Source organism: Cucumis sativus, chromosome 5 (genome assembly GCF_000004075.3).
Source record: "Cucumis sativus cultivar 9930 chromosome 5, Cucumber_9930_V3, whole genome shotgun sequence".
In the NCBI taxonomy this organism is placed as follows: domain Eukaryota; kingdom Viridiplantae; phylum Streptophyta; class Magnoliopsida; order Cucurbitales; family Cucurbitaceae; genus Cucumis; species Cucumis sativus.
The window spans coordinates 10,562,317-10,585,815 of record NC_026659.2 but is presented as its reverse complement, the minus strand read 5'-3'; the positions used below and the strand labels follow the sequence as shown (position 1 = coordinate 10,585,815).

Here is a 23,499-nt window from a genome sequence, read left to right as displayed (position 1 = left end):
GATCATTTACCCAATACAATACAATCATTTTGCCCATCTATCACAACATATTACTGTCTTTTTTAAAATCATCTAGAATGAATAGAGTTTCTTCCATCACAAGATTTTTCTTTTTAGTATTGTTGTTGGCGGTATTTGTAAAAGAAGCTCAGTTGGCAAATGCAGCGACATGCGACCCAAATGAGATGAGAGTATGTATGTGGGCATACACTACGTCAACAGCGCCATCATCATCTTGTTGTGACATGGTGAGGAAGCATAGATCATGTTATTGTCAATACAAGAAAAATCCGACGTTCCAATCTTATTTACAATCTCCTACCACCAAAAAAATCATCTCTCAATGTGGAATTACCCTTCCCTCTTGCTAGAATAATCACCGATAACCAATTCATTGGATTCGATATGAAAATGAAGAATATAAAAAAACATTATGAAAGAATAAAATTATACATTCATATTCTTGGAGCTTCAACATTTTATTTTTTATACTATGTTAAATAGAAAAAACTAGCTTTTCATACATTTTATTTAATTGTGAAAGTCTCAATTAAAATATTTAATTTAAATATCGCGAAAATAGTTTACTTAACAAATACGAAAATTGTCACTAAATTATCTTTTACGCGAAGGATTTACATACGTGCTAAAATGTTATTTAAGATTTATAAACTCGGTTACCTGTAGTCTTGAACAAAATAATACATTAATCAAACAAAAAAAAATTAATATGGTTTTGATTACCAACCTATTCCACAATGACAGAACAGGAAAAAATTAATCAAACAAATGCTTCGTACAATTTACAATTAATATCGACTTATGCATATGAAACATCCTTATTCTTAAAACATTTTGCAATGATTGACTCTACTTCAATTGAACCCTTTGTGTTTTGAACTACTGCCACTCAATTGGCAAATATACTGTAACGACCCAACTTTTCTGGGTAAGTCGAGGTCGTTAATTTTTGACAAAAGACTTTGGTTGATACAAATTGAAACATAAGTCAATTTAAAAACAAAACATGTCAGGCCTGATTTTCAAATATTCAAGAAAACTTAACAATAACACTATTTACAAATAAAAGTTTGTAAACTAAGTTTTAGTACATCTTAAACCTTAAAAGAAATCATAAGCGGAAGCAAAATAACACATTCCCTATGGCAATCACGCTTCCTTCCTGCCCCTCGCCGGTTTGCCACCTTTATTTCCTTTACCTGAAAATTAAACATAAGAATGGTGTGTATAACAATACTCAGTAAGAGACCCTCTACTGGTCTCGTCAGGGGAAAATAAATTGTTAAAGTTCTATTGGGACACACTGTACAGTCGCAGTCTTGTGATCCCGTAGGATACACATTTCAGTCTAACGCCCGAAGGACGTACATATCAGTCTAACGCCGCGAGGGGCATACATATCAGTCTAGTGTTCTGCAGAAAACATATCAGTCAAATGCTCCCGAAAGGTGCAAAAATAAATTGGTGATCCCGTGGGACACCTACAAGGTAAGCATCCCAATACAACCTAAAATTTATCCCTCATTCTCATTCAACCCATCTTTCATTTACTTCAAATCACAAATTCCTTTCTTTCAACATCCTAACAGTCAACTTATTTTACTTTAGTCATATGTCTGTCAATAATATGCTAATACATCAGTCAATCCACTATACAGTCAAGTCAATACACCCCTCAGTTCACCAGCACAAACCACAGTTCAGTATAATCCACATCCAACCGAAACAAATTCACTAGTTCACATTCAATCTTTATACAGCACAATCTATTAATATCATCATGTACACATAAGCATAATTTCAGTCATTCACATGTATACTTTCGGCAATCCACATCAATTTACACTTCAATGTATATATATATGTTTCCAGTCAAATACAACATACACTAAACATTTAGTCTGCAATCAAACATGTACATCTTAATCATCATCCATACAGTCCAACACAACTCAAAAACTTTAGGTGAGTCCAGTAGAAAGTCCCTTACCTCAAAGTTGGGGAAGCTTCTTAATCAACTAACGTCCTCGAAACAATCCTAAGCACACAACAACAAAAATTCAATTACTTTCACGATACATATCTCACTTACTTTCCTCAACGTAAGTTCCAACTCACCGAAATATTGGCGAACTGAACCCTCAACAATTCACAAACTGATTGTGAATGTAAGGGAGTCTAATGATACTCCCAACACCTCAACGCACGAATGTCGAACTCGCAGCAAAAATCCTTAATGTGGGTCGGTTAGCGGTCGGCCAAAGGAGACGTGGCGGCTACCTCAAAATCGATCAACGATCTGACGCGGTCGGAGAGTCGCGCGACAGTGCAGAAAACAGAGGAGAACGGAATGGGCGGCGGCTCGAAACAGAGGTTGTGCGGCATGGCTCAACGAAGAAAGAACCGGCGGAGACGGTTGCAGAACCGTGGCTTCGACGGAGACAAAACCGGCGGAGACGGTTGCAGCGGCGGTTACTGCGCGAACGGAGAGAAGGAAACGGATGGGCGGCTGGCTGCGGCGGGAAGAGAATGGAAAGAAAGGATCGGCGGCGGTTGCGGCTGGGCTGCGACGGGAAGAAAACGGAAGGGAGAAGAAAAGAGAAGGAAAGAGAAGAGAACGGGGGGGGGGGGGGGGGGTCGCGGCGCGCGAGGAGAGAGAAAGAGAGATTTTTTCTTTTTTTTCTTCTTTCTTTCTTTATTTTTTCTTTTTCCTTTTTATTTAAATTAAATATAAATAAATAATAAATAAATATATATATATTTATATATATATTATATATATATACCTTTGGGGTATTACATATACTTTTAAGAAAAAGTTGAAAATTTAATAAAGCGCATTTTAATTTTAAAAAAAATACAAGGGAAAGTTTTCAAACTTACCATAGTTCTCTTAATTAAGACATTGTTTACTAAAGTGGAGTTAAACAATTTTCTCATCAAAGTTTCAGGAACTAGTTAAAGACCATAAAGTAATTTGACTCTTCCAAGTTACCATTGAGGAATATCATCTTTACGTACACTTGATGTATTAGAAGACCACATACAGCTACAGACACTTTTAAGGCTCTACAGTGGCTATTTTAGGCATACATGAACAGTAATAAAAAATTCTAAATTCAACCTTTGATTCAAAATATTTTTTTCATAAGTTGCACCTATGCACTTATGATCAGTTTCCTTATCTAATGTGGGACTTTGGTCGCATTCCCAAAATGATCATTCCCTCGAACAAAGTTCGAACTGAACCTCCCCTAAAATAGACATTTGTCCATTTAATTCTTATCTAGGTTAACTCCTCTCTATAGCATACTGCCTATTCAACAAAGCTCAGTCGGTTGAAAAACGAACTAGGACTAGACGCTGCATAATTCACATAAAAAAAAATTCTAGCCCTAGAACATAAACAGATCGTGCATAAATAAGTAAATCATTAATAAGCATACCTCTGTGTCGATGTGAACAACACTCCAAATTCAAATTGCCTTTGTTCTTAAGAACGATCCTCCAAATTCGTATCACCAAAACCCTGCGAAAACACTAATGTTCTCTTTTTTATAAGTTTTCGCGGGTCTCCTAATAATCATAGGATCTCCCAATAATCTTAGGATTTCCTAATAAGCTTCAGATTTCCTAATATACTTAGGATTTCCTAATAAGCTTCCAATTCTCCATTTGGGCTTATAACCATCAAAATAATACTAATTATAGTAAATTATTAATTTTGAATTGAAACATTAATTAAAAATCAACACAACCATAGTAATTCCCACAAAAGTTGCGTATAGACAAATGATGATAGCTCGATGAACAAATTATTTGGAAAGGGAAAGATCGATATATCTTAAGCTAGACTTTTTTTACATCAAGTTTCTTTAATTTACACTTCCTTTGCAGTTTACTTTGGAAATTAGTTTGTTTGCAAAATTAGCGTGCTCCCTCAGTTCAACCCGAACTTACCACTAAGTCTTGTGCTTGGTGTATGATTCGGTAATTTATTTAGCATGAATTTGGGCGACGAAATTTGTGTGCCATTACGTTTTCTAAGAACTCAAGTATTCTGAAACTTGGAGTAGGAGTTATATAGGGGAAAGGAAAAGGAAACCAAACTTTGTATAGTAAGTGATTAAAAATAAAATATTTTTTCTATAAGATATGTGTTGCACATAAGTATGTTACAATTTCCTAAGCTACGAAGCATGATCCGTATACCACATTGTTGTTATATTATCATGACTTATAAAAGCACGATAGCATCTTTATATAGGTACTAAGCATGAAAGCGAAATATGTCGAGCATGACGACTATTTATTTTCTAAGTCTTGTTCTCATGCAAAACATTGGTGTTGCTCATTATACTAAGTTGACTGCATGTCCACATTTGAGCGAGGGTCATACCAGGTGTTGATGGGTCAACTGCCAATGCCTGGTATTGTAGCTGAATGTGGGATACGGTCTTTTTTTCAAGTTATTTCACTAGAGCAACTGCTGCTGAGCTTGGGTTTTCAATTGGATGCTGATAGTGTGACTATGGTCCACTTTAGTAGTCTAGCTAGGTGTTGAGTATGTGTTCAACACTCAGGTTTCTAGAATGAATCGAGATTGATGTGTGTTGAGCAAGGTTTACAACCAAATAATTAAAATAAGCAAACTAACAACTAACAAATAATACTAATTGTCTAAAAACAAACAATTAACAAATACTCCAAAAATACATAACACATAAATAGCCAAAAGGCTGGAGCAAACGGTTTTCCTTAAAAATTAAAATGAACATTCCTTGATACGAGTCTATAAAACATTTGTTGGATCATTTACCCAATACAATACAATCATTTTGCCCATCTATCACAACATATTACTGTCTTTTTTAAAATCATCTAGAATGAATAGAGTTTCTTCCATCACAAGATTTTTCTTTTTAGTATTGTTGTTGGCGGTATTTGTAAAAGAAGCTCAGTTGGCAAATGCAGCGACATGCGACCCAAATGAGATGAGAGTATGTATGTGGGCATACACTACGTCAACAGCGCCATCATCATCTTGTTGTGACATGGTGAGGAAGCATAGATCATGTTATTGTCAATACAAGAAAAATCCGACGTTCCAATCTTATTTACAATCTCCTACCACCAAAAAAATCATCTCTCAATGTGGAATTACCCTTCCCTCTTGCTAGAATAATCACCGATAACCAATTCATTGGATTCGATATGAAATGAAGATATATAAAAAAACATTATGAAAGAATAAAATTATACATTCATATTCTTGGAGCTTCAACATTTTATTTTTTATACTATGTTAAATAGAAAAAACTAGCTTTTCATACATTTTATTTAATTGTGAAAGTCTCAATTAAAATATTTAATTTAAATATCGTGAAAATAGTTTACTTAACAAATACGAAAATTGTCACTAAATTATCTTTTACGCGAAGGATTTACATACGTGCTAAAATGTTATTTAAGATTTATAAACTCGGTTACCTGTAGTCTTGAACAAAATAATACATTAATCAAACAAAAAAAAATTAATATGGTTTTGATTACCAACCTATTCCACGATGACAGAACAGGAAAAAATTAATCAAACAAATGCTTCGTACAATTTACAATTAATATCGACTTATGCATATGAAACATCCTTATTCTTAAAACATTTTGCAATGATTGACTCTACTTCAATTGAACCCTTTGTGTTTTGAACTACTGCCACTCAATTGGCAAATATACTTTTAAGAAAAAGTTGAAAATTTAATAAAGCGCATTTTAATTTTAAAAAAAATACAAGGGAAAGTTTTCAAACTTACCATAGTTCTCTTAATTAAGACATTGTTTACTAAAGTGGAGTTAAACAATTTTCTCATCAAAGTTTCAGGAACTAGTTAAAGACCATAAAGTAATTTGACTCTTCCAAGTTACCATTGAGGAATATCATCTTTACGTACACTTGATGTATTAGAAGACCACATACAGCTACAGACACTTTTAAGGCTCTACAGTGGCTATTTTAGGCATACATGAACAGTAATCAAAAAATTCTAAATTCAACCTTTGATTCAAAATATTTTTTCATAAGTTGCACCTATGCACTTATGATCAGTTTCCTTATCTAATGTGGGACTTTGGTCGCATTCCCAAAATGATCATTCCCTCGAACAAAGTTCGAACTGAACCTCCCCTAAAATAGACATTTGTCCATTTAATTCTTATCTAGGTTAACTCCTCTCTATAGCATACTGCCTATTCAACAAAGCTCAGTCGGTTGAAAAACGAACTAGGACTAGACGCTGCATAATTCACATAAAAAAAAATTCTAGCCCTAGAACATAAACAGATCGTGCATAAATAAGTAAATCATTAATAAGCATACCTCTGTGTCGATGTGAACAACACTCCAAATTCAAATTGCCTTTGTTCTTATAAGAACGATCCTCCAAATTCGTATCACCAAAACCCTGCGAAAACACTAATGTTCTCTTTTTTATAAGTTTTCGCGGGTCTCCTAATAATCATAGGATCTCCCAATAATCTTAGGATTTCCTAATAAGCTTCAGATTTCCTAATATACTTAGGATTTCCTAATAAGCTTCCAATTCTCCATTTGGGCTTATAACCATCAAAATAATACTAATTATAGTAAATTATTAATTTTGAATTGAAACATTAATTAAAAATCAACACAACCATAGTAATTCCCCACAAAAGTTGCGTATAGACAAATGATGATAGCTCGATGAACAAATTATTTGGAAAGGGAAAGATCGATATATCTTAAGCTAGACTTTTTTTACATCAAGTTTCTTTAATTTACACTTCCTTTGCAGTTTACTTTGGAAATTAGTTTGTTTGCAAAATTAGCGTGCTCCCTCAGTTCAACCCGAACTTACCACTAAGTCTTGTGCTTGGTGTATGATTCGGTAATTTATTTAGCATGAATTTGGGCGACGAAATTTGTGTGCCATTACGTTTTCTAAGAACTCAAGTATTCTGAAACTTGGAGTAGGAGTTATATAGGGGAAAGGAAAAGGAAACCAAACTTTGTATAGTAAGTGATTAAAAATAAAATATTTTTTCTATAAGATATGTGTTGCACATAAGTATGTTACAATTTCCTAAGCTACGAAGCATGATCCGTATACCACATTGTTGTTATATTATCATGACTTATAAAAGCACGATAGCATCTTTATATAGGTACTAAGCATGAAAGCGAAATATGTCGAGCATGACGACTATTTATTTTCTAAGTCTTGTTCTCATGCAAAACATTGGTGTTGCTCATTATACTAAGTTGACTGCATGTCCACATTTGAGCGAGGGTCATACCAGGTGTTGATGGGTCAACTGCCAATGCCTGGTATTGTAGCTGAATGTGGGATACGGTCTTTTTTTCAAGTTATTTCACTAGAGCAACTGCTGCTGAGCTTGGGTTTTCAATTGGATGCTGATAGTGTGACTATGGTCCACTTTAGTAGTCTAGCTAGGTGTTGAGTATGTGTTCAACACTCAGGTTTCTAGAATGAATCGAGATTGATGTGTGTTGAGCAAGGTTTACAACCAAATAATTAAAATAAGCAAACTAACAACTAACAAATAATACTAATTGTCTAGAAAAACAAACAATTAACAAATACTCCAAAAATACATAACACATAAATAGCCAAAAGGCTGGAGCAAACGGTTTTCCTTAAAAATTAAAATGAACATTCCTTGATACGAGTCTATAAAACATTTGTTGGATCATTTACCCAATACAATACAATCATTTTGCCCATCTATCACAACATATTACTGTCTTTTTTAAAATCATCTAGAATGAATAGAGTTTCTTCCATCACAAGATTTTTCTTTTTAGTATTGTTGTTGGGTATTTGTAAAAGAAGCTCAGTTGGCAAATGCAGCGACATGCGACCCAAATGAGATGAGAGTATGTATGTGGGCATACACTACGTCAACAGCGCCATCATCATCTTGTTGTGACATGGTGAGGAAGCATAGATCATGTTATTGTCAATACAAGAAAAATCCGACGTTCCAATCTTATTTACAATCTCCTACCACCAAAAAAATCATCTCTCAATGTGGAATTACCCTTCCCTCTTGCTAGAATAATCACCGATAACCAATTCATTGGATTCGATATGAAATGAAGATATATAAAAAAAACATTATGAAAGAATAAAATTATACATTCATATTCTTGGAGCTTCAACATTTTATTTTTTATACTATGTTAAATAGAAAAAACTAGCTTTTCATACATTTTATTTAATTGTGAAAGTCTCAATTAAAATATTTAATTTAAATATCGTGAAAATAGTTTACTTAACAAATACGAAAATTGTCACTAAATTATCTTTTACGCGAAGGATTTACATACGTGCTAAAATGTTATTTAAGATTTATAAACTCGGTTACCTGTAGTCTTGAACAAAATAATACATTAATCAAACAAAAAAAAATTAATATGGTTTTGATTACCAACCTATTCCACGATGACAGAACAGGAAAAAATTAATCAAACAAATGCTTCGTACAATTTACAATTAATATCGACTTATGCATATGAAACATCCTTATTCTTAAAACATTTTGCAATGATTGACTCTACTTCAATTGAACCCTTTGTGTTTTGAACTACTGCCACTCAATTGGCAAATATACTTTTAAGAAAAAGTTGAAAATTTAATAAAGCGCATTTTAATTTTAAAAAAAATACAAGGGAAAGTTTTCAAACTTACCATAGTTCTCTTAATTAAGACATTGTTTACTAAAGTGGAGTTAAACAATTTTCTCATCAAAGTTTCAGGAACTAGTTAAAGACCATAAAGTAATTTGACTCTTCCAAGTTACCATTGAGGAATATCATCTTTACGTACACTTGATGTATTAGAAGACCACATACAGCTACAGACACTTTTAAGGCTCTACAGTGGCTATTTTAGGCATACATGAACAGTAATCAAAAAATTCTAAATTCAACCTTTGATTCAAAATATTTTTTTCATAAGTTGCACCTATGCACTTATGATCAGTTTCCTTATCTAATGTGGGACTTTGGTCGCATTCCCAAAATGATCATTCCCTCGAACAAAGTTCGAACTGAACCTCCCCTAAAATAGACATTTGTCCATTTAATTCTTATCTAGGTTAACTCCTCTCTATAGCATACTGCCTATTCAACAAAGCTCAGTCGGTTGAAAAACGAACTAGGACTAGACGCTGCATAATTCACATAAAAAAAAATTCTAGCCCTAGAACATAAACAGATCGTGCATAAATAAGTAAATCATTAATAAGCATACCTCTGTGTCGATGTGAACAACACTCCAAATTCAAATTGCCTTTGTTCTTACAAGAACGATCCTCCAAATTCGTATCACCAAAACCCTGCGAAAACACTAATGTTCTCTTTTTTATAAGTTTTCGCGGGTCTCCTAATAATCATAGGATCTCCCAATAATCTTAGGATTTCCTAATAAGCTTCAGATTTCCTAATATACTTAGGATTTCCTAATAAGCTTCCAATTCTCCATTTGGGCTTATAACCATCAAAATAATACTAATTATAGTAAATTATTAATTTTGAATTGAAACATTAATTAAAAATCAACACAACCATAGTAATTCCCCACAAAAGTTGCGTATAGACAAATGATGATAGCTCGATGAACAAATTATTTGGAAAGGGAAAGATCGATATATCTTAAGCTAGACTTTTTTTACATCAAGTTTCTTTAATTTACACTTCCTTTGCAGTTTACTTTGGAAATTAGTTTGTTTGCAAAATTAGCGTGCTCCCTCAGTTCAACCCGAACTTACCACTAAGTCTTGTGCTTGGTGTATGATTCGGTAATTTATTTAGCATGAATTTGGGCGACGAAATTTGTGTGCCATTACGTTTTCTAAGAACTCAAGTATTCTGAAACTTGGAGTAGGAGTTATATAGGGAAAGGAAAAGGAAACCAAACTTTGTATAGTAAGTGATTAAAAATAAAATATTTTTTCTATAAGATATGTGTTGCACATAAGTATGTTACAATTTCCTAAGCTACGAAGCATGATCCGTATACCACATTGTTGTTATATTATCATGACTTATAAAAGCACGATAGCATCTTTATATAGGTACTAAGCATGAAAGCGAAATATGTCGAGCATGACGACTGTAACGACCCAACTTTTCTAAGTAAGTCGAGATCGTTAATTTTTAACAAATAAAGACTTTGATTAATATAAACAAAACGTAAGCAATTTAAAAAAAAACATCTTCAAGTGAGGCCTGATTTTTTAACATTCAGGAAATCATAAAATAATACTATTTACAACAAACGTTTGTAAACTAAATTTCAATTCATTTTAAACCTCACAAGAACCCATAAGCGGAAGCAAAACACGTTTCCTATGGCATCACGCTTCCTTCCTTCCCCTCGCCTGTTTGCCGCCTTTATTACCTTTGCCTGAAAATTAAACATAAGAAGGGTGAGTATTTAAATACTCAGTAAGAGACCCTCTACTGGTCCCGTCAGGGGAAAATAAATTGTTAAAGTTCTATTGGGACACCCTGTACAGTCGCAGTCTTGTGATCCCGTAGGATACACATCTTAGTCTAACGCCCCGAGGGACGTACATATCAGTCTAGTGTTCTGCAGAAACACATATCAGTCTAATGCTCCCGAAGGTGCACAATAAATTGGTGATCCCGTGGGACACCTACAAGGTAAACATCCCAATACAATCTAACAATTTTCCCCTCATTCCATTCAACCCATCTTTCAGTTACTTCAAGTCACAAAGTTCTTTCTTTCAACATCCTAACAGTCAACTTATACTACAGTCATATGTCTGTCAACTTATTTTACTACAGTCAATGCACCCCTCAGTTAATGCACCCTCAGTTCACCAGCACACAGTCATACTTTAGCGTAATCATACACCCAATCTAAACGAGAATCTCAAGATTCACATCTGCATCTCATACAAACACAATCTACAATCTCCGTCCTGTCCACATACACACATTTATATATAGATTCCATGACAATCACGACATACATTCGACATCAAGTCTACTTCAATTCATATACATTCATATATATTTTCAGTCAACCCACAATATACATTCAACACACATACAGTTCACAATCACAATTGAGTCCAGTAGAAAATCCCTTACCTCGATTTTATGTAAAATTTCTTGGTCGAACTAACTTCAACAAACAAACCCCAAGAGTAAAGAATCGAACTCCAACAAAGCTTAAGGCGTAACTGAAGGACACTAACTCCAAATCACCGATGTCGCCTTCAAGAACAAAGATCAATTCAACCAATTAAAAACATCACATCTTAATGTATTTACAAATGTAAGACCTTATTACCGAACAATCTCATCCTTACCAATATCTTGTAACAAGACTTTGACAATCGACGTTAAATAGAAGTTGTCGCAGGATCTACACAAAAGACATCGTGCAAAACACTTCTGCACGCAAACCGGTCCGCGATTCGTAAATGGGACAGCGGGTATCTACGAAGGCAGAACGGTTCGGACGTTCAACAGCAGTTACGCGCGGACGGGAGTAGCCCGGCAACGTAGCCGAACTCGTGCGATGCGGCGTGACCTGCGTCGGCGAGGCTGTTCGTGACTGAGGCGTGCGACTTGCCTCGCGGACGGAGATAGAGACGGCGGAGACGGTTAGGCAGCGGCGGAAGAGCAACGGCGCCGCAGATCTGGACCGGATAGTCACGCGGCGGCTGCTGCAAGGCTGCTTCGCGAACGCAGATGGAGAACGGAATGGAGGTCGCGGCGCTCGGCTTCAGTAGGGGAGACGCGGCGGCCGACGGCTGCTGCGAACGGAAGAGAAGAAGATGGTTGGGTCGTCGCGGCGCACGGGAGGAAGGAGAAGAGGACGGTTGGGCGGTTGCTGCGCGAACGGAGAGAAGGGGAAGGAGGGTCGCGGCGCGACGGGAGGAGAAGAAGAGAATTTTCTTTTTCTTTTCTTTTTTAATAAAAATATAAAATATATATATATATATATATATATATATATATATATATATTTATAATTATATTAATACATTTTCAAATCTTCTTTCTCCCCTTCGACATATTTAAAAAAATATATCTTGAACAAATCGAAATAATTCTCTTAAAATAAAATACCTTCAAGTTTAGGGCGTTACATTCTTCCCTCCTTAAGAAACTTTCGTCCTCGAAAGTTCTAATCCTGAAATAACTCTGGATAACGAGTCCTCATCTCTTCTTCTCGCTCCCATGTCGCCTCTTCAATTCGATGATTCTGCCACAAAACCTTTACTAATGGAATGCTTCTATTACGAAGCATCTTTACCTCTCTAGCCAGAATCTCCACAGGTTGTTCTACATAGCTCAAATGCTCATCAATCTCCAAGGGTTCATAGTCCACTACATGAGATGTATCGCCCACATACTTCCTCGACATCGAAACAAAAACATTATGAACTGCAGAGAGAGATGGTGGTAATGCAAGCGATACGCCACAACACCAACCCTCTTAAGATCTCAAATGGTCCAACAAAACGAGGACTTAACTTTCCTTTCTTCTCAAAACGCATAACACCCTTCATAGATGCTACCTTCAAGAATACCTTTTCTCCCACATCGAACTTAAGGTCTTTTCGCCGTACATCCGCATAACTCTTCTGTCTACTCTGCGTTGTTTGCATACGTGCTCTAATCTTTTGAATAGCCTCATTAGTAGACCGAACTAATTCAGGTCCCATCAATCTATGTTCACCAACCTCATTCCAACAAACAGAAGTTCTACAACATTTACCATACAAAGCTTCAAACGGTGTCATGCCAATGGTAGCCTGAAAACTGTTATTATAAGCAAACTCCATCAAATGTAAGTGAGAGTCCCAACTACTGGAAACTCTAGAACACAAGCTCGTAGCATATCCTCTAAAACTTGGTTCAAACGTTCAGTTTGGCCATCAGTCTGTGGGTGAAAGGTTGTACTAGAAATCTAACCTCGTTCCCATGGCAGTCTAAAGTCCCTTCCAAAACTTGGAAGTAAAAAGTGCATCTCTGTTAGAACAATCAATACGGTCACTCCATGTAGTCTCACAATCTCAATCAAATATAATTATGCTCATTTACTAGTAGTATAGGTGGATTTTTTTTTTTTTTTTAAATGAAATGTGTCGATTTCGTAAGCCTATCGACAATAACCAAAATCACTATGTAACCCTTCAGGGTTTTAGGCAATTATATAATAAAATCCATACATACATTCTCCCACTTCCACTCTAATATACTCAAAGGTTGCAACAAACCTGTTGGTTCTATCTTGGTGCTTTAACCTGCTAGCACACCAAGCACTTACTAACAAGATCTTCCATTTCTCTCTTCATATTACGCTAGTAACAAACTCTTTTCAGATCCGGATACATTTTGTGCTACTTGGATGCATGAGAAATGGGAAACTATGAGTCTCAACCAATAACCTTGTCTTAATTGCATTTTCTGTTGGCTCACATAATTCTCTCTCAAACATAAGTTCATCATCAAAGGATATGGAAAACTCCTTAACTTGCCCTACTTCTACTAGGCAATGCTTCTCAATCAAATAAGGATCAATGAATTGAACCACAAGAATTCTTTGTCTCAAGATCGAATGTACTGAAAACTGAGCTAACTGTGCGGTGTCTTCCCCCACTGAGACCACATACAGCTACAGACACTTTTAAGGCTCTACAGTGGCTATTTTAGGCATACATGAACAGTAATCAAAACCTTCTAAATTCATACTTTGATTCAAAATATTTTTTTCATAAGTTGCACCTATGCACTTATGATCAGTTTCCTTATCTATGTGGGACTTTGGTCGCATTCCAAAATGATCATTCCCAAACAAAGTTCGAACTGAACCTCCCCTAAAATAGACATTTGTCCATTTAATTCTCTATCTAGGTTAACTCCTTCTATAGCATACTGCCTATTCAACAAAGCTCAGTCGGTTGAAAACGAACTAGGACTAGACGCTGATAATTCACATAAAAAAAATTCTAGCCCTAGAACATAAACAGATCGTGCATAAATAAGTAAATCATTAATAAGCATACCTCTGTGTTGATGTGAACAACACTCCAAATTCAAATTGCCTTTGTTCTTATAAGAACGGTCCTCCAAATTCGTATCACCAAAACCCTGCGAAAACACTAATGCTCTCTTTTTTATAAGTTTTCGTAGGTCTCCTAATAATCATAGGATCTCCCAATAATCTTAGGATTTCCTAATAAGCTTCAGATTTCCTAATATACTTAGGATTTCCTAATAAGCTTCCAATTCTCCATTTGGGCTTATAACCATCAAAATAATACTAATTATAGTAAATTATTAATTTTGAATTGAAACATTAATTAAAAATCACACACAACCATAGTAATTCCCCACAAAAGTTGCGTATAGACAATGATAATAGCTCGATGAACAAATTATTTGGAAAGGGAAAGATCGATATATTTAAGCTAGACTTTTTTTACATCAAGTTTCTTTAATTTACACTTCCTTTGCAGTTTTACTTTTTTGGAAATTAGTTTGTTTGCAAAATTAGCGTGCTCCCTCAGTTCAACCCGAACTTACCACTAAGTCTTGTGCTTGGTGTATGATTCGATAATTTATTTAGCATGAATTGGGCGACGAAATTTGTGTGCCATTACGTTTTCTAAGAACTCAAGTATTCTGAAACTTGGAGTAGGAGTTATATAGGGGAAAGGGAAAGGAAACCAAACTTTGTATAGTAAGTGATTAAAAATAAAATATTTTTTCTATAATAGATATGTGTTGCACATAAGTATGTTACAATTTCCTAAGCTACGAAGCATGATCCGTATACCACATTGTTGTTATATTATCATGACTTATAAAAGCACGATAGCATCTTTATATAGGTACTAAGCATGAAAGCGAAATATGTCGAGCATGACGACTATTTATTTTCTAAGTCTTGTTCTCATGCAAAACATTGGTGTTGCTCATTATACTAAGTTGACTGCATGTCCACATTTGAGCGAGGGTCATACCAGGTGTTGATGGGTCAACTGCCAATGCCTGGTATTGTAGCTGAATGTGGGATACAGGTCTTTTTTTCAAGTTATTTCACTAGAGCAACTGCTTTGTGAGCTTGGGTTTTCAATTGGATGCTGATAGTGTGACTATGGTCCACTTTAGTAGTCTGCTAGGTGTTGAGTATGTGTTCAACACTCAGGTTTCTAGAATGAATCGAGATTGATGTGTGTTGAGCAAGGTTTACAACCAAATAATTAAAATAAGCAAACTAACAACTAACAAATAATACTAATTGTCTAGAAAAACAAACAATTAACAAATACTCCAAAAATACATAACACATAAATAGCCAAAAGGCTGGAGCAAACGGTTTTCCTTAAAAATTAAAATGAACATTCCTTGATACGAGTCTATAAAACATTTGTTGGATCATTTACCCAATACAATACAATCATTTTGCCCATCTATCACAACATATTACTGTCTTTTTTAAAATCATCTAGAATGAATAGAGTTTCTTCCATCACAAGATTTTTCTTTTTAGTATTGTTGTTGGCGGTATTTGTAAAAGAAGCTCAGTTGGCAAATGCAGCGACATGCGACCCAAATGAGATGAGAGTATGTATGTGGGCATACACTACGTCAACAGCGCCATCATCATCTTGTTGTGACATGGTGAGGAAGCATAGATCATGTTATTGTCAATACAAGAAAAATCCGACGTTCCAATCTTATTTACAATCTCCTACCACCAAAAAAATCATCTCTCAATGTGGAATTACCCTTCCCTCTTGCTAGAATAATCACCGATAACCAATTCATTGGATTCGATATGAAATGAAGATATATAAAAAAAACATTATGAAAGAATAAAATTATACATTCATATTCTTGGAGCTTCAACGTTTTATTTTTTATACTATGTTAAATAGAAAAAACTAGCTTTTCATACATTTTATTTAATTGTGAAAGTCTCAATTAAAATATTTAATTTAAATATCGTGAAAATAGTTTACTTAACAAATACGAAAATTGTCACTAAATTATCTTTTACGCGAAGGATTTACATACGTGCTAAAATGTTATTTAAGATTTATAAACTCGGTTACATGTAGTCTTGAACAAAGGAATACATTAATCAAACAAAAAAAAATTAATATGGTTTTGATTACCAACCTATTCCACGATGACAGAACAGGAAAAATTAATCAAACAAATGCTTCGTACAATTTACAATTAATATCGACTTATGCATATGAAACATCCTTATTCTTAAAACATTTTGCAATGATTGACTCTACTTCAATTGAACCCTTTGTGTTTTGAACTACTGCCACTCAATTGGCAAATATACTTTTAAGAAAAAGTTGAAAATTTAATAAAGCGCATTTTAATTTTAAAAAAATACAAGGGAAAGTTTTCAAACTTACCATAGTTCTCTTAATTAAGACATTGTTTACTAAAGTGGAGTTAAACAATTTTCTCATCAAAGTTTCAGGAACTAGTTAAAGACCATAAAGTAATTTGACTCTTCCAAGTTACCATTGAGGAATATCATCTTTACGTACACTTGATGTATTAGAAGACCACATACAGCTACAGACACTTTTAAGGCTCTACAGTGGCTATTTTAGGCATACATGAACAGTAATCAAAAAAATTCTAAATTCAACCTTTGATTCAAAATATTTTTTTCATAAGTTGCACCTATGCACTTATGATCACAGTTCCTTATCTAATGTGGGACTTTGGTCGCATTCCCAAAATGATCATTCCCTCGAACAAAGTTCGAACTGAACCTCCCCTAAAATAGACATTTGTCCATTTAATTCTTATCTAGGTTAACTCCTCTCTATAGCATACTGCCTATTCAACAAAGCTCAGTCGGTTGAAAAACGAACTAGGACTAGACGCTGCACAATTCACATAAAAAAAAAATTCTAGCCCTAGAACATAAACAGATCGTGCATAAATAAGTAAATCATTAATAAGCATACCTCTGTGTCGATGTGAACAACACTCCAAATTCAAATTGCCTTTGTTCTTATAAGAACGATCCTCCAAATTCGTATCACCAAAACCCTGCGAAAACACTAATGTTCTCTTTTTTATAAGTTTTCGAGGGTCTCCTAATAATCATAGGATCTCCCAATAATCTTAGGATTTCCTAATAAGCTTCAGATTTCCTAATATACTTAGGATTTCCTAATAAGCTTCCAATTCTCCATTTGGGCTTATCACTTAGAAACAAATCACTTGAATTTTCACTCACAATGAACTCCTTCCACCGATGATAAATTATTGATGATAATTTATTGACAGAAGCATGACATGCTAGTAACCCAACCATAATTTATAGTTTCTAGAAGAAGTTACTTATCTTTCTTTCTAGTCCCATCAACATCTCAAACAACAAGTTGGGTTTCAAAAGCCCAAAACTTGCCTTGCTTTGTGAGATGGATGGTACTGTGTGTGCCCAAGGCAGAGGACACCACCGATATCTGTAACACCCCAAATTTTAGGTATTTCTCTCAACTTAATTTTCCACTTTTATTAAGTTTTAAGAATTATGGGTGTTATTTTATTTTAGTTTTGTATGGAAGATAATTTAATTTGATGGAAAAGAAAATAAGTGAAAAGGGAATAGAAATTTGAGTATGGAAATGAAATATAAGTAATATTAAATAAATAAAATAATAATAATAACAATTTTTAATATATTATTACTATTATTTATTTTAATACCTACATCGTTTTGCATGCCCCGAGCTTTTCATCTCTTCTGTTCTTTCTTTGTTATTCTACAGTCGTCTACTCTCCCTTCTTCTCTTTTCGTTCAACTCCTCCGACGACCACCGACCGTCGACTGCCTCTATCTTCTATTGAAGCTCAACTGTAGCGTTTGTCGTGGTTCGCGTCGTCTTTCCATTCGCGTAGTTGCTACTGGTCTCCATCTTCTTTCTTTTCTTCGTTTTAGTTAGCTGTCGTCACGTCTCCCTTAGCAAACCATCGATCGACCCAGTTTTGCTTTCCTTTGCGTCTGACCACCGTGAATCATGGGGTGTCACCGCCGACCATGAAGCAGTCGCGTGCGGTTCGCCTCTTTCATATGCAAATCACAAGCTCATATCTGTTTGCACGCTCTCTTTCGCATTAGTTTCGAGAGTCAGTGCCTCTGCATATTTGTGGTTTGTGAAAACATTGTAGTTTTGGGTCTACGTTGTTGTTTTCAATAACCATTATTGGTTGGGTTAATTATTTGGTAGATATTGTTTCTTCAAGGTGCAAATTGAGTACAACGCTTAAATTCCTTGAGTTTCAAACGAGTTGGATTGGAGTTCAATTGTCCACAATTTGGGTAAGTGTTGGAATTTACATATAGAGTGAATTGAATGGATGAAACTGTTTGTGGAAGTGATTGATTTCTGTTCAATTATGTTTAGGTTGGTGAGTTGCACTTTGGTTTTAAAAAGAAGCTTAAGTAACGTTAAGGTAAGAGATTTATACTATTAGGCCCTATATTGAAGTTGGAATGTATTAACTAAAAGGGATTTAACTGTTATGTAGATTTGAATGTTTTGATGGATACACTGATATATTAATGTATCGATAGTGTACTGTTGAACTGAGTTGGATGACACCTATGTATAGTTTGATTGTTTGATTAATCATTATGCCAATGATTGATTATGTACTAGTATGGGTAAATTGACTGTATGTGTGTTTGACTGAAATTATTATATGATGATGGTAGCTTGGACTGTATTTTGAGTTGACTGCTTAAATTGTTAGAATGGATGAGGGAAATTTTTTAGCTTTATCTATGGGGTAGTGTCCCTTGCAGATGTCTCACGGACCATTTCTTGTTCAGGATCTAAGCAGAAGCTTGTATAACTCTTGTGCTTGCCATACATGATGGTTCACAAAGTTTCGTAATTTATATTGATGCTTCTAGGAAAGTTTAGAAAGTGTTCTGATTCAACAAGTTAAAGTAGTTGCTTCTGCTCCTCGTCAGTTGAAGAGTCATGAGGAAAATTATCCAACTTATGATATGGAATTGATAGTTGTGGTTTTTGCATTAACGATTTGAAGGAACTATTTGTATGATGAAAAGATATAGATACTTTGTAATAAAAAAAAAAAAAGGTCTAAACTACTTCTTCACTCAAAAAGAAGCTGAGTATGAGATAGCAAAGATGGTTTGAATTAGTAAATGACTATGATTGTGAGATTTTGTACCATCTAGATAAGGAGAATTTTGTAGTTGATGCTCTTCGTAGAAAAGTATCACATTTCGACAACACTTATTACCAGACAGGTTCCATTACACAAACACCGTGAGAGAGCTGAGATTGTAGTTTCAGTGGGAGAAGTCACCTCACAGTTAGCTCAGTTGTTAGTACAACCGACCTTGAGACAAAGAATTGTTGTTGTTCAGTTCATCGAACCTTGTTTGATTGAGAAGCGTCACCTAGTAGAAGTAGGGAAAGGTAAGAAGTTCTCCATATCCTCTGATGGCAAACTTATGTTTGAGAAAGGATTATGTGAGCCAACAAACAAAGCAGTTAAGGTAGAATTATTGATTGAGGCTCATAGTTCCCCATTTTCCATGCATCTTGGTAGTACAAAATAAAAATGTATCAGGATCTGAAACGAGTGTACTGGTGGCGTAGTATGAAGAGAGAAGTGGCAAAGTTTGTTAGTAAGTACTTGGTGTGCCAGCAGGTTAAAGCACCTAGACAAAAACCAGCAGGTTTGTTGCAGCCTTTGAGTGTACCAGAATGGAAGTGGGAGAATGTGTTTATGGATTTTATTACAGAAATGCCTAGAACCCTAAAGGGTTACGTAGTGATTTGGGTTGTTGTCGTCGTACTTACGAAATCAACCATTTCGTCCCAGGGAAAACCACTTATACTGCTAGTAAGCGGGCACAGTTATATTTGACTGAGATTGTGAGACTGCACGGAGTGCCTGTATCGATTGTTTCTGATAGGGATGCACGTTTTACTTCCAAGTTTTGGAAGGGACTTCAGACTGCTATGGGCACGAGGTTAGATTTCAGTACGACTTTCCATCCACAGACTGATGGTAAAAATGAACGTTTGAACCAAGTTTTAAAGAATATGCTACGAGCTTGTGTACTAGAGTTTTCAGGTAGTTGGGACTCTCACTTGCATTTGATGGAGTTTGCTTATAATAACAGTTTTCAGGCTACTATTGGCGTGGCGCAATTTGAGGATTTGCATGGTAAATGTTGTAGATCTCCTGTTTGTTGGAATGAGGTTGGTGAACAGAGATTGATAAGTCATGAGTTAGTTTAGTCTACTAATGAGGCTATTCAGACGATTAGAGCACGTATGCAAACAGCGCAGAGTAGACAATAAAGTTATGCAGATGTGAGGCAAAAAGACCTTGAGTTTGATGTGGGAGATAAGGTGTTCTTGAAGGTAGCACCTATGAAGGGTGTTATGCGTTTTGAAAAGAAAGGGAAGTTGAGTCCTCGTTTCGTAGGACCGTTTGAGATTTTAGAGAGAATCGGTGTTGTGACATATCGTTTGGCATTGCCACCATCCCTCTCTGCAGTTCATAATGTTTTTCATGTTTCGATGTTGAGAAAGTACGTGGCAGATCCATCTCATGTAGTGGATTATGAACCACTAGAGATTGATGAGAATTTGAGCTATGTAGAACAATCAGTTGAGATTCTGGCTAGACAGGTGAAGATGCTTCATAACAGAGGGTTTGCATTAGTAAAAGTATTGTGGCAAAATCAACGAGTTGAAGAGGCGACATGAAAGCGAAAAGATGATTGAGAGTTCGTTACCCAGAGTTGTTCCAGGATTAGAACTTTCGAGGACGAAAGTTTCTTAAGGAGGGAAGAATGTAACACTCCAAGCTCTAAGGGATTTTTTTTTATTATTATTGTAGTTAACTTGCCTTGTTATTTAATGATTTAAAAATTTGGGTATGATTTTACTATACTTGGGGTGGAAGAAAAAAAGAAGAAATAGTAACAATAATATATATATTTTTTTTAAAAAAAAAAGAAAATAAAAGAAAAACAATTTCCTTTTCTTCTTCTCCCACGCACGATCCCCCTTTTCTTCTTCATCTTCTCCTATTTCTCTCCCTACCCAGTCGCCTCACATCTCCCCTCTCCTTTTTGCTCGTCCGCCAACCACCATCACCGCCCAAATCTTCTCATCCCGCCCTCGCCGTTGCACTATTTGCCTGAAGTCGTCGTCCGTCCAGGTTACAAAGCCGCCGCGTACTGTTTCTGTTCGTGGTGCATCCCACTGCTTCCTGCAGCCGTCAAACATCTCCTCTCTCCCTTCTCCTTCTTTTTTCTGGCGCCGCCGTTACCCAAACCCCCAACTGCTCATCGTGGTTCGTCAGCGCCTCCCTGCTGTCCAGATCCGCAACCACTCGAGCCACTTCATCACATTGTCCGTCATCTTCTGCTAGTTGCACTGCTCGAAAATCCGCGTTGCTCAGCTTGCACAAGTCTTCTGCCTCACGTTTTGTGTCGTCGTGACGTTCGCAACCGTTCCACACCGCCACAACTTTCCATATTCCAACTAAGGGTTTTGTTCCGCTTTCGTCAACCATCTGCACCACTGCGTTTGTTCGTCGGCCGACAGTAAGGCAGCATCGTGCTTCTTCTTCCAGCCGCGATTCACATACCAATGTACACTCTAATCTGTTTGTACGATCTTTGTCGTTTAGGTTCGATCGCCGTTGCCGCTGTTTTGTTGTGAGTTCTCTGATAAGTGAAATTGATGGTTTCTGCGTGATGGATTGTTAAGATGAAATATCAAATTAAACATTTGGTTAACATTGTTCTTGAAGGTGTTGGAAGTAACGTTGAGTCCCTTGAATTCACAACCAACTTGTAAATTGTTGGAGTTCGGTTCGCTAATACCTTGAGTCTTTCGTTGGATATAGTTTGTTCGAGAAATTGAGTTACCTTGAGGTAAGGGACTTTCTACTGGACTCACCTAAAGTTTTTGAGTTGTGTTGGACTGTATGGATGATGATTAAGATGTACACATTTGGTTGCAGACTAAATGTTTAGTGTATGTTGTATTTGACTGGAAACATATATATATACACATTGATGTGTAAATTGATGTGGATTGCCGAAAGTATACATGTGAATGACTTAAATTATGCTTATGTGTACATGATGATATTAATAGATTGTGTTGTATAAAGATTTGGGATGTGAACTCGTGAATTTGTTTCGGTTGGATGTGGATTATACTGAACTGTAAATGAGGGCTGTTGTGACTTTGTGGTTTACTTGACGGATGTATTAAAATGTTATCAACGACCTTCGAACTTAAGTGAGATAGGTTGACTGTTAGAATGTTGAGTGAAAGAACTTTATATTTTGAGATAACTGAATGATGTCATAAATTACCGTAAAGATGGTTAGAACGGATTGAGGGGAAAAATTGTTAGTTTTATTGGGAGGTATGCCTTGTAGGTGTCCTACGGGATCACCAATTTTTATGCGACCTTCGGGAGCATTAGACTGATATGTGTTTCTGCAGAACACTAGACTGAAATGTATGTCCCTCGGGGCGTTAGACTGAAATGTGCATCCTACGGGATCACCGACTGTACAGGGTGTCCCAATAGAATGTTAACAATTTATTTTCCCTTGACGGGACCAATAGAGGGTCTCTTACTGGGTATTTTTATACTCACCCTCCTTATGTTTAATTTTTCAGGCAAAGGTAATAAAGGCGGCAAACCGGCGAGGGGCAGGAAGGAAGCGTGACCGCCACAAGGGACACTTTAAAATTTTACCGCCACAGGGGACACTTTAAAATTTTACTTCCGCTTAGTGATTTATAGTATTAATTGTATTCGAACGTGAGACTGTTTAGAAAATTTTGAGGTTTTAAAGTATTCAAAGATTTGAATCTTTTTAGTTTTAAATTTTCATGTGAATTTTAGTACTTTAAAACTGGGGCCCAAACAAACAAAATAAATTTTGTTCTTTGAGGTTTTAAATTTTAATTAAACTCGGTCTTTTGTGAAAATTAACGATTTTGACATAGTTAGAAAAGTCGGGTCATTACACATGTGTATCCTACAAAGCAGTAGACTGATATATGCATCCTTCAGGGGCATTAGAATGGTTATGTGCACCCTACGGGATCACGAGACTGTTATGATGCAGGAAGTTAACAGTTTTATCCCTAGCGGGACCAGTAGTGGATCTCTTACAGGGTATATTTATACTTACCCTTTTATGTTTAACTTTTCAAGCAAAGTTAATACGAGGGGCAGACCGACAAGGGATAAGAAGGAGACAGGATCGCCATAGGTTAACTTTCTTCAAAATTCCTTCAGCTTATTGTTTTTACTGTTTTCTAGTTTTAAGGATTTAAAATGAGTTTCATGTTTAG

General features: G+C 35.7%; 1 protein-coding gene and 3 long non-coding RNA genes across 4 annotated transcripts; 2 read left to right on the top strand and 2 right to left on the bottom strand.

Moving 5' to 3' along the window:
* Nucleotides 1-1,886: 1,886 nt before the first annotated feature.
* Nucleotides 1,887-2,513, bottom strand: LOC116404002. Its single transcript, XR_004216941.1, has 2 exons — nucleotides 2,140-2,513; nucleotides 1,887-2,059 (listed from the first exon to the last, which is right to left on the bottom strand). It is a non-coding gene; the product is annotated as an uncharacterized LOC116404002 (long non-coding RNA).
* A 7,717-nt stretch (nucleotides 2,514-10,230) lies between these two features.
* LOC116403982 lies at nucleotides 10,231-11,948 on the bottom strand. The gene is made up of 3 exons (XR_004216916.1): nucleotides 11,425-11,948; nucleotides 11,204-11,329; nucleotides 10,231-10,487 (listed from the first exon to the last, which is right to left on the bottom strand). It is a non-coding gene; the product is annotated as an uncharacterized LOC116403982 (long non-coding RNA).
* Nucleotides 11,949-19,714: 7,766 nt separating this feature from the next.
* On the top strand, nucleotides 19,715-20,874 carry LOC116403827. Its single transcript, XM_031885455.1, has 3 exons — nucleotides 19,715-19,832; nucleotides 19,979-20,361; nucleotides 20,527-20,874. The coding sequence occupies exons 1-3, from the start codon at nucleotides 19,715-19,717 to the stop codon at nucleotides 20,872-20,874; spliced, it is 849 nt and encodes a 282-aa protein (XP_031741315.1).
* A 250-nt stretch (nucleotides 20,875-21,124) lies between these two features.
* On the top strand, nucleotides 21,125-23,026 carry LOC116403758. Its single transcript, XR_004216590.1, has 3 exons — nucleotides 21,125-21,833; nucleotides 21,929-22,052; nucleotides 22,816-23,026. It is a non-coding gene; the product is annotated as an uncharacterized LOC116403758 (long non-coding RNA).
* The last annotated feature ends 473 nt before the right edge of the window (nucleotides 23,027-23,499 follow it).

Coding starts and splice junctions, on each gene's coding strand:
- LOC116403827 (XM_031885455.1), top strand. CDS start 19,715: ATGTATCAGGATCTGAAACGAGTGTACTGGTGGCGTAGTATGAAGAGA. Junction 19,833..19,978: donor ACCTAGACAAAAACCAGCAG/GTTTGTTGCAGC, acceptor ATTTCGTCCCAG/GGAAAACCACTTATACTGCT. Junction 20,362..20,526: donor CTCCTGTTTGTTGGAATGAG/GTTGGTGAACAG, acceptor GTGTTCTTGAAG/GTAGCACCTATGAAGGGTGT.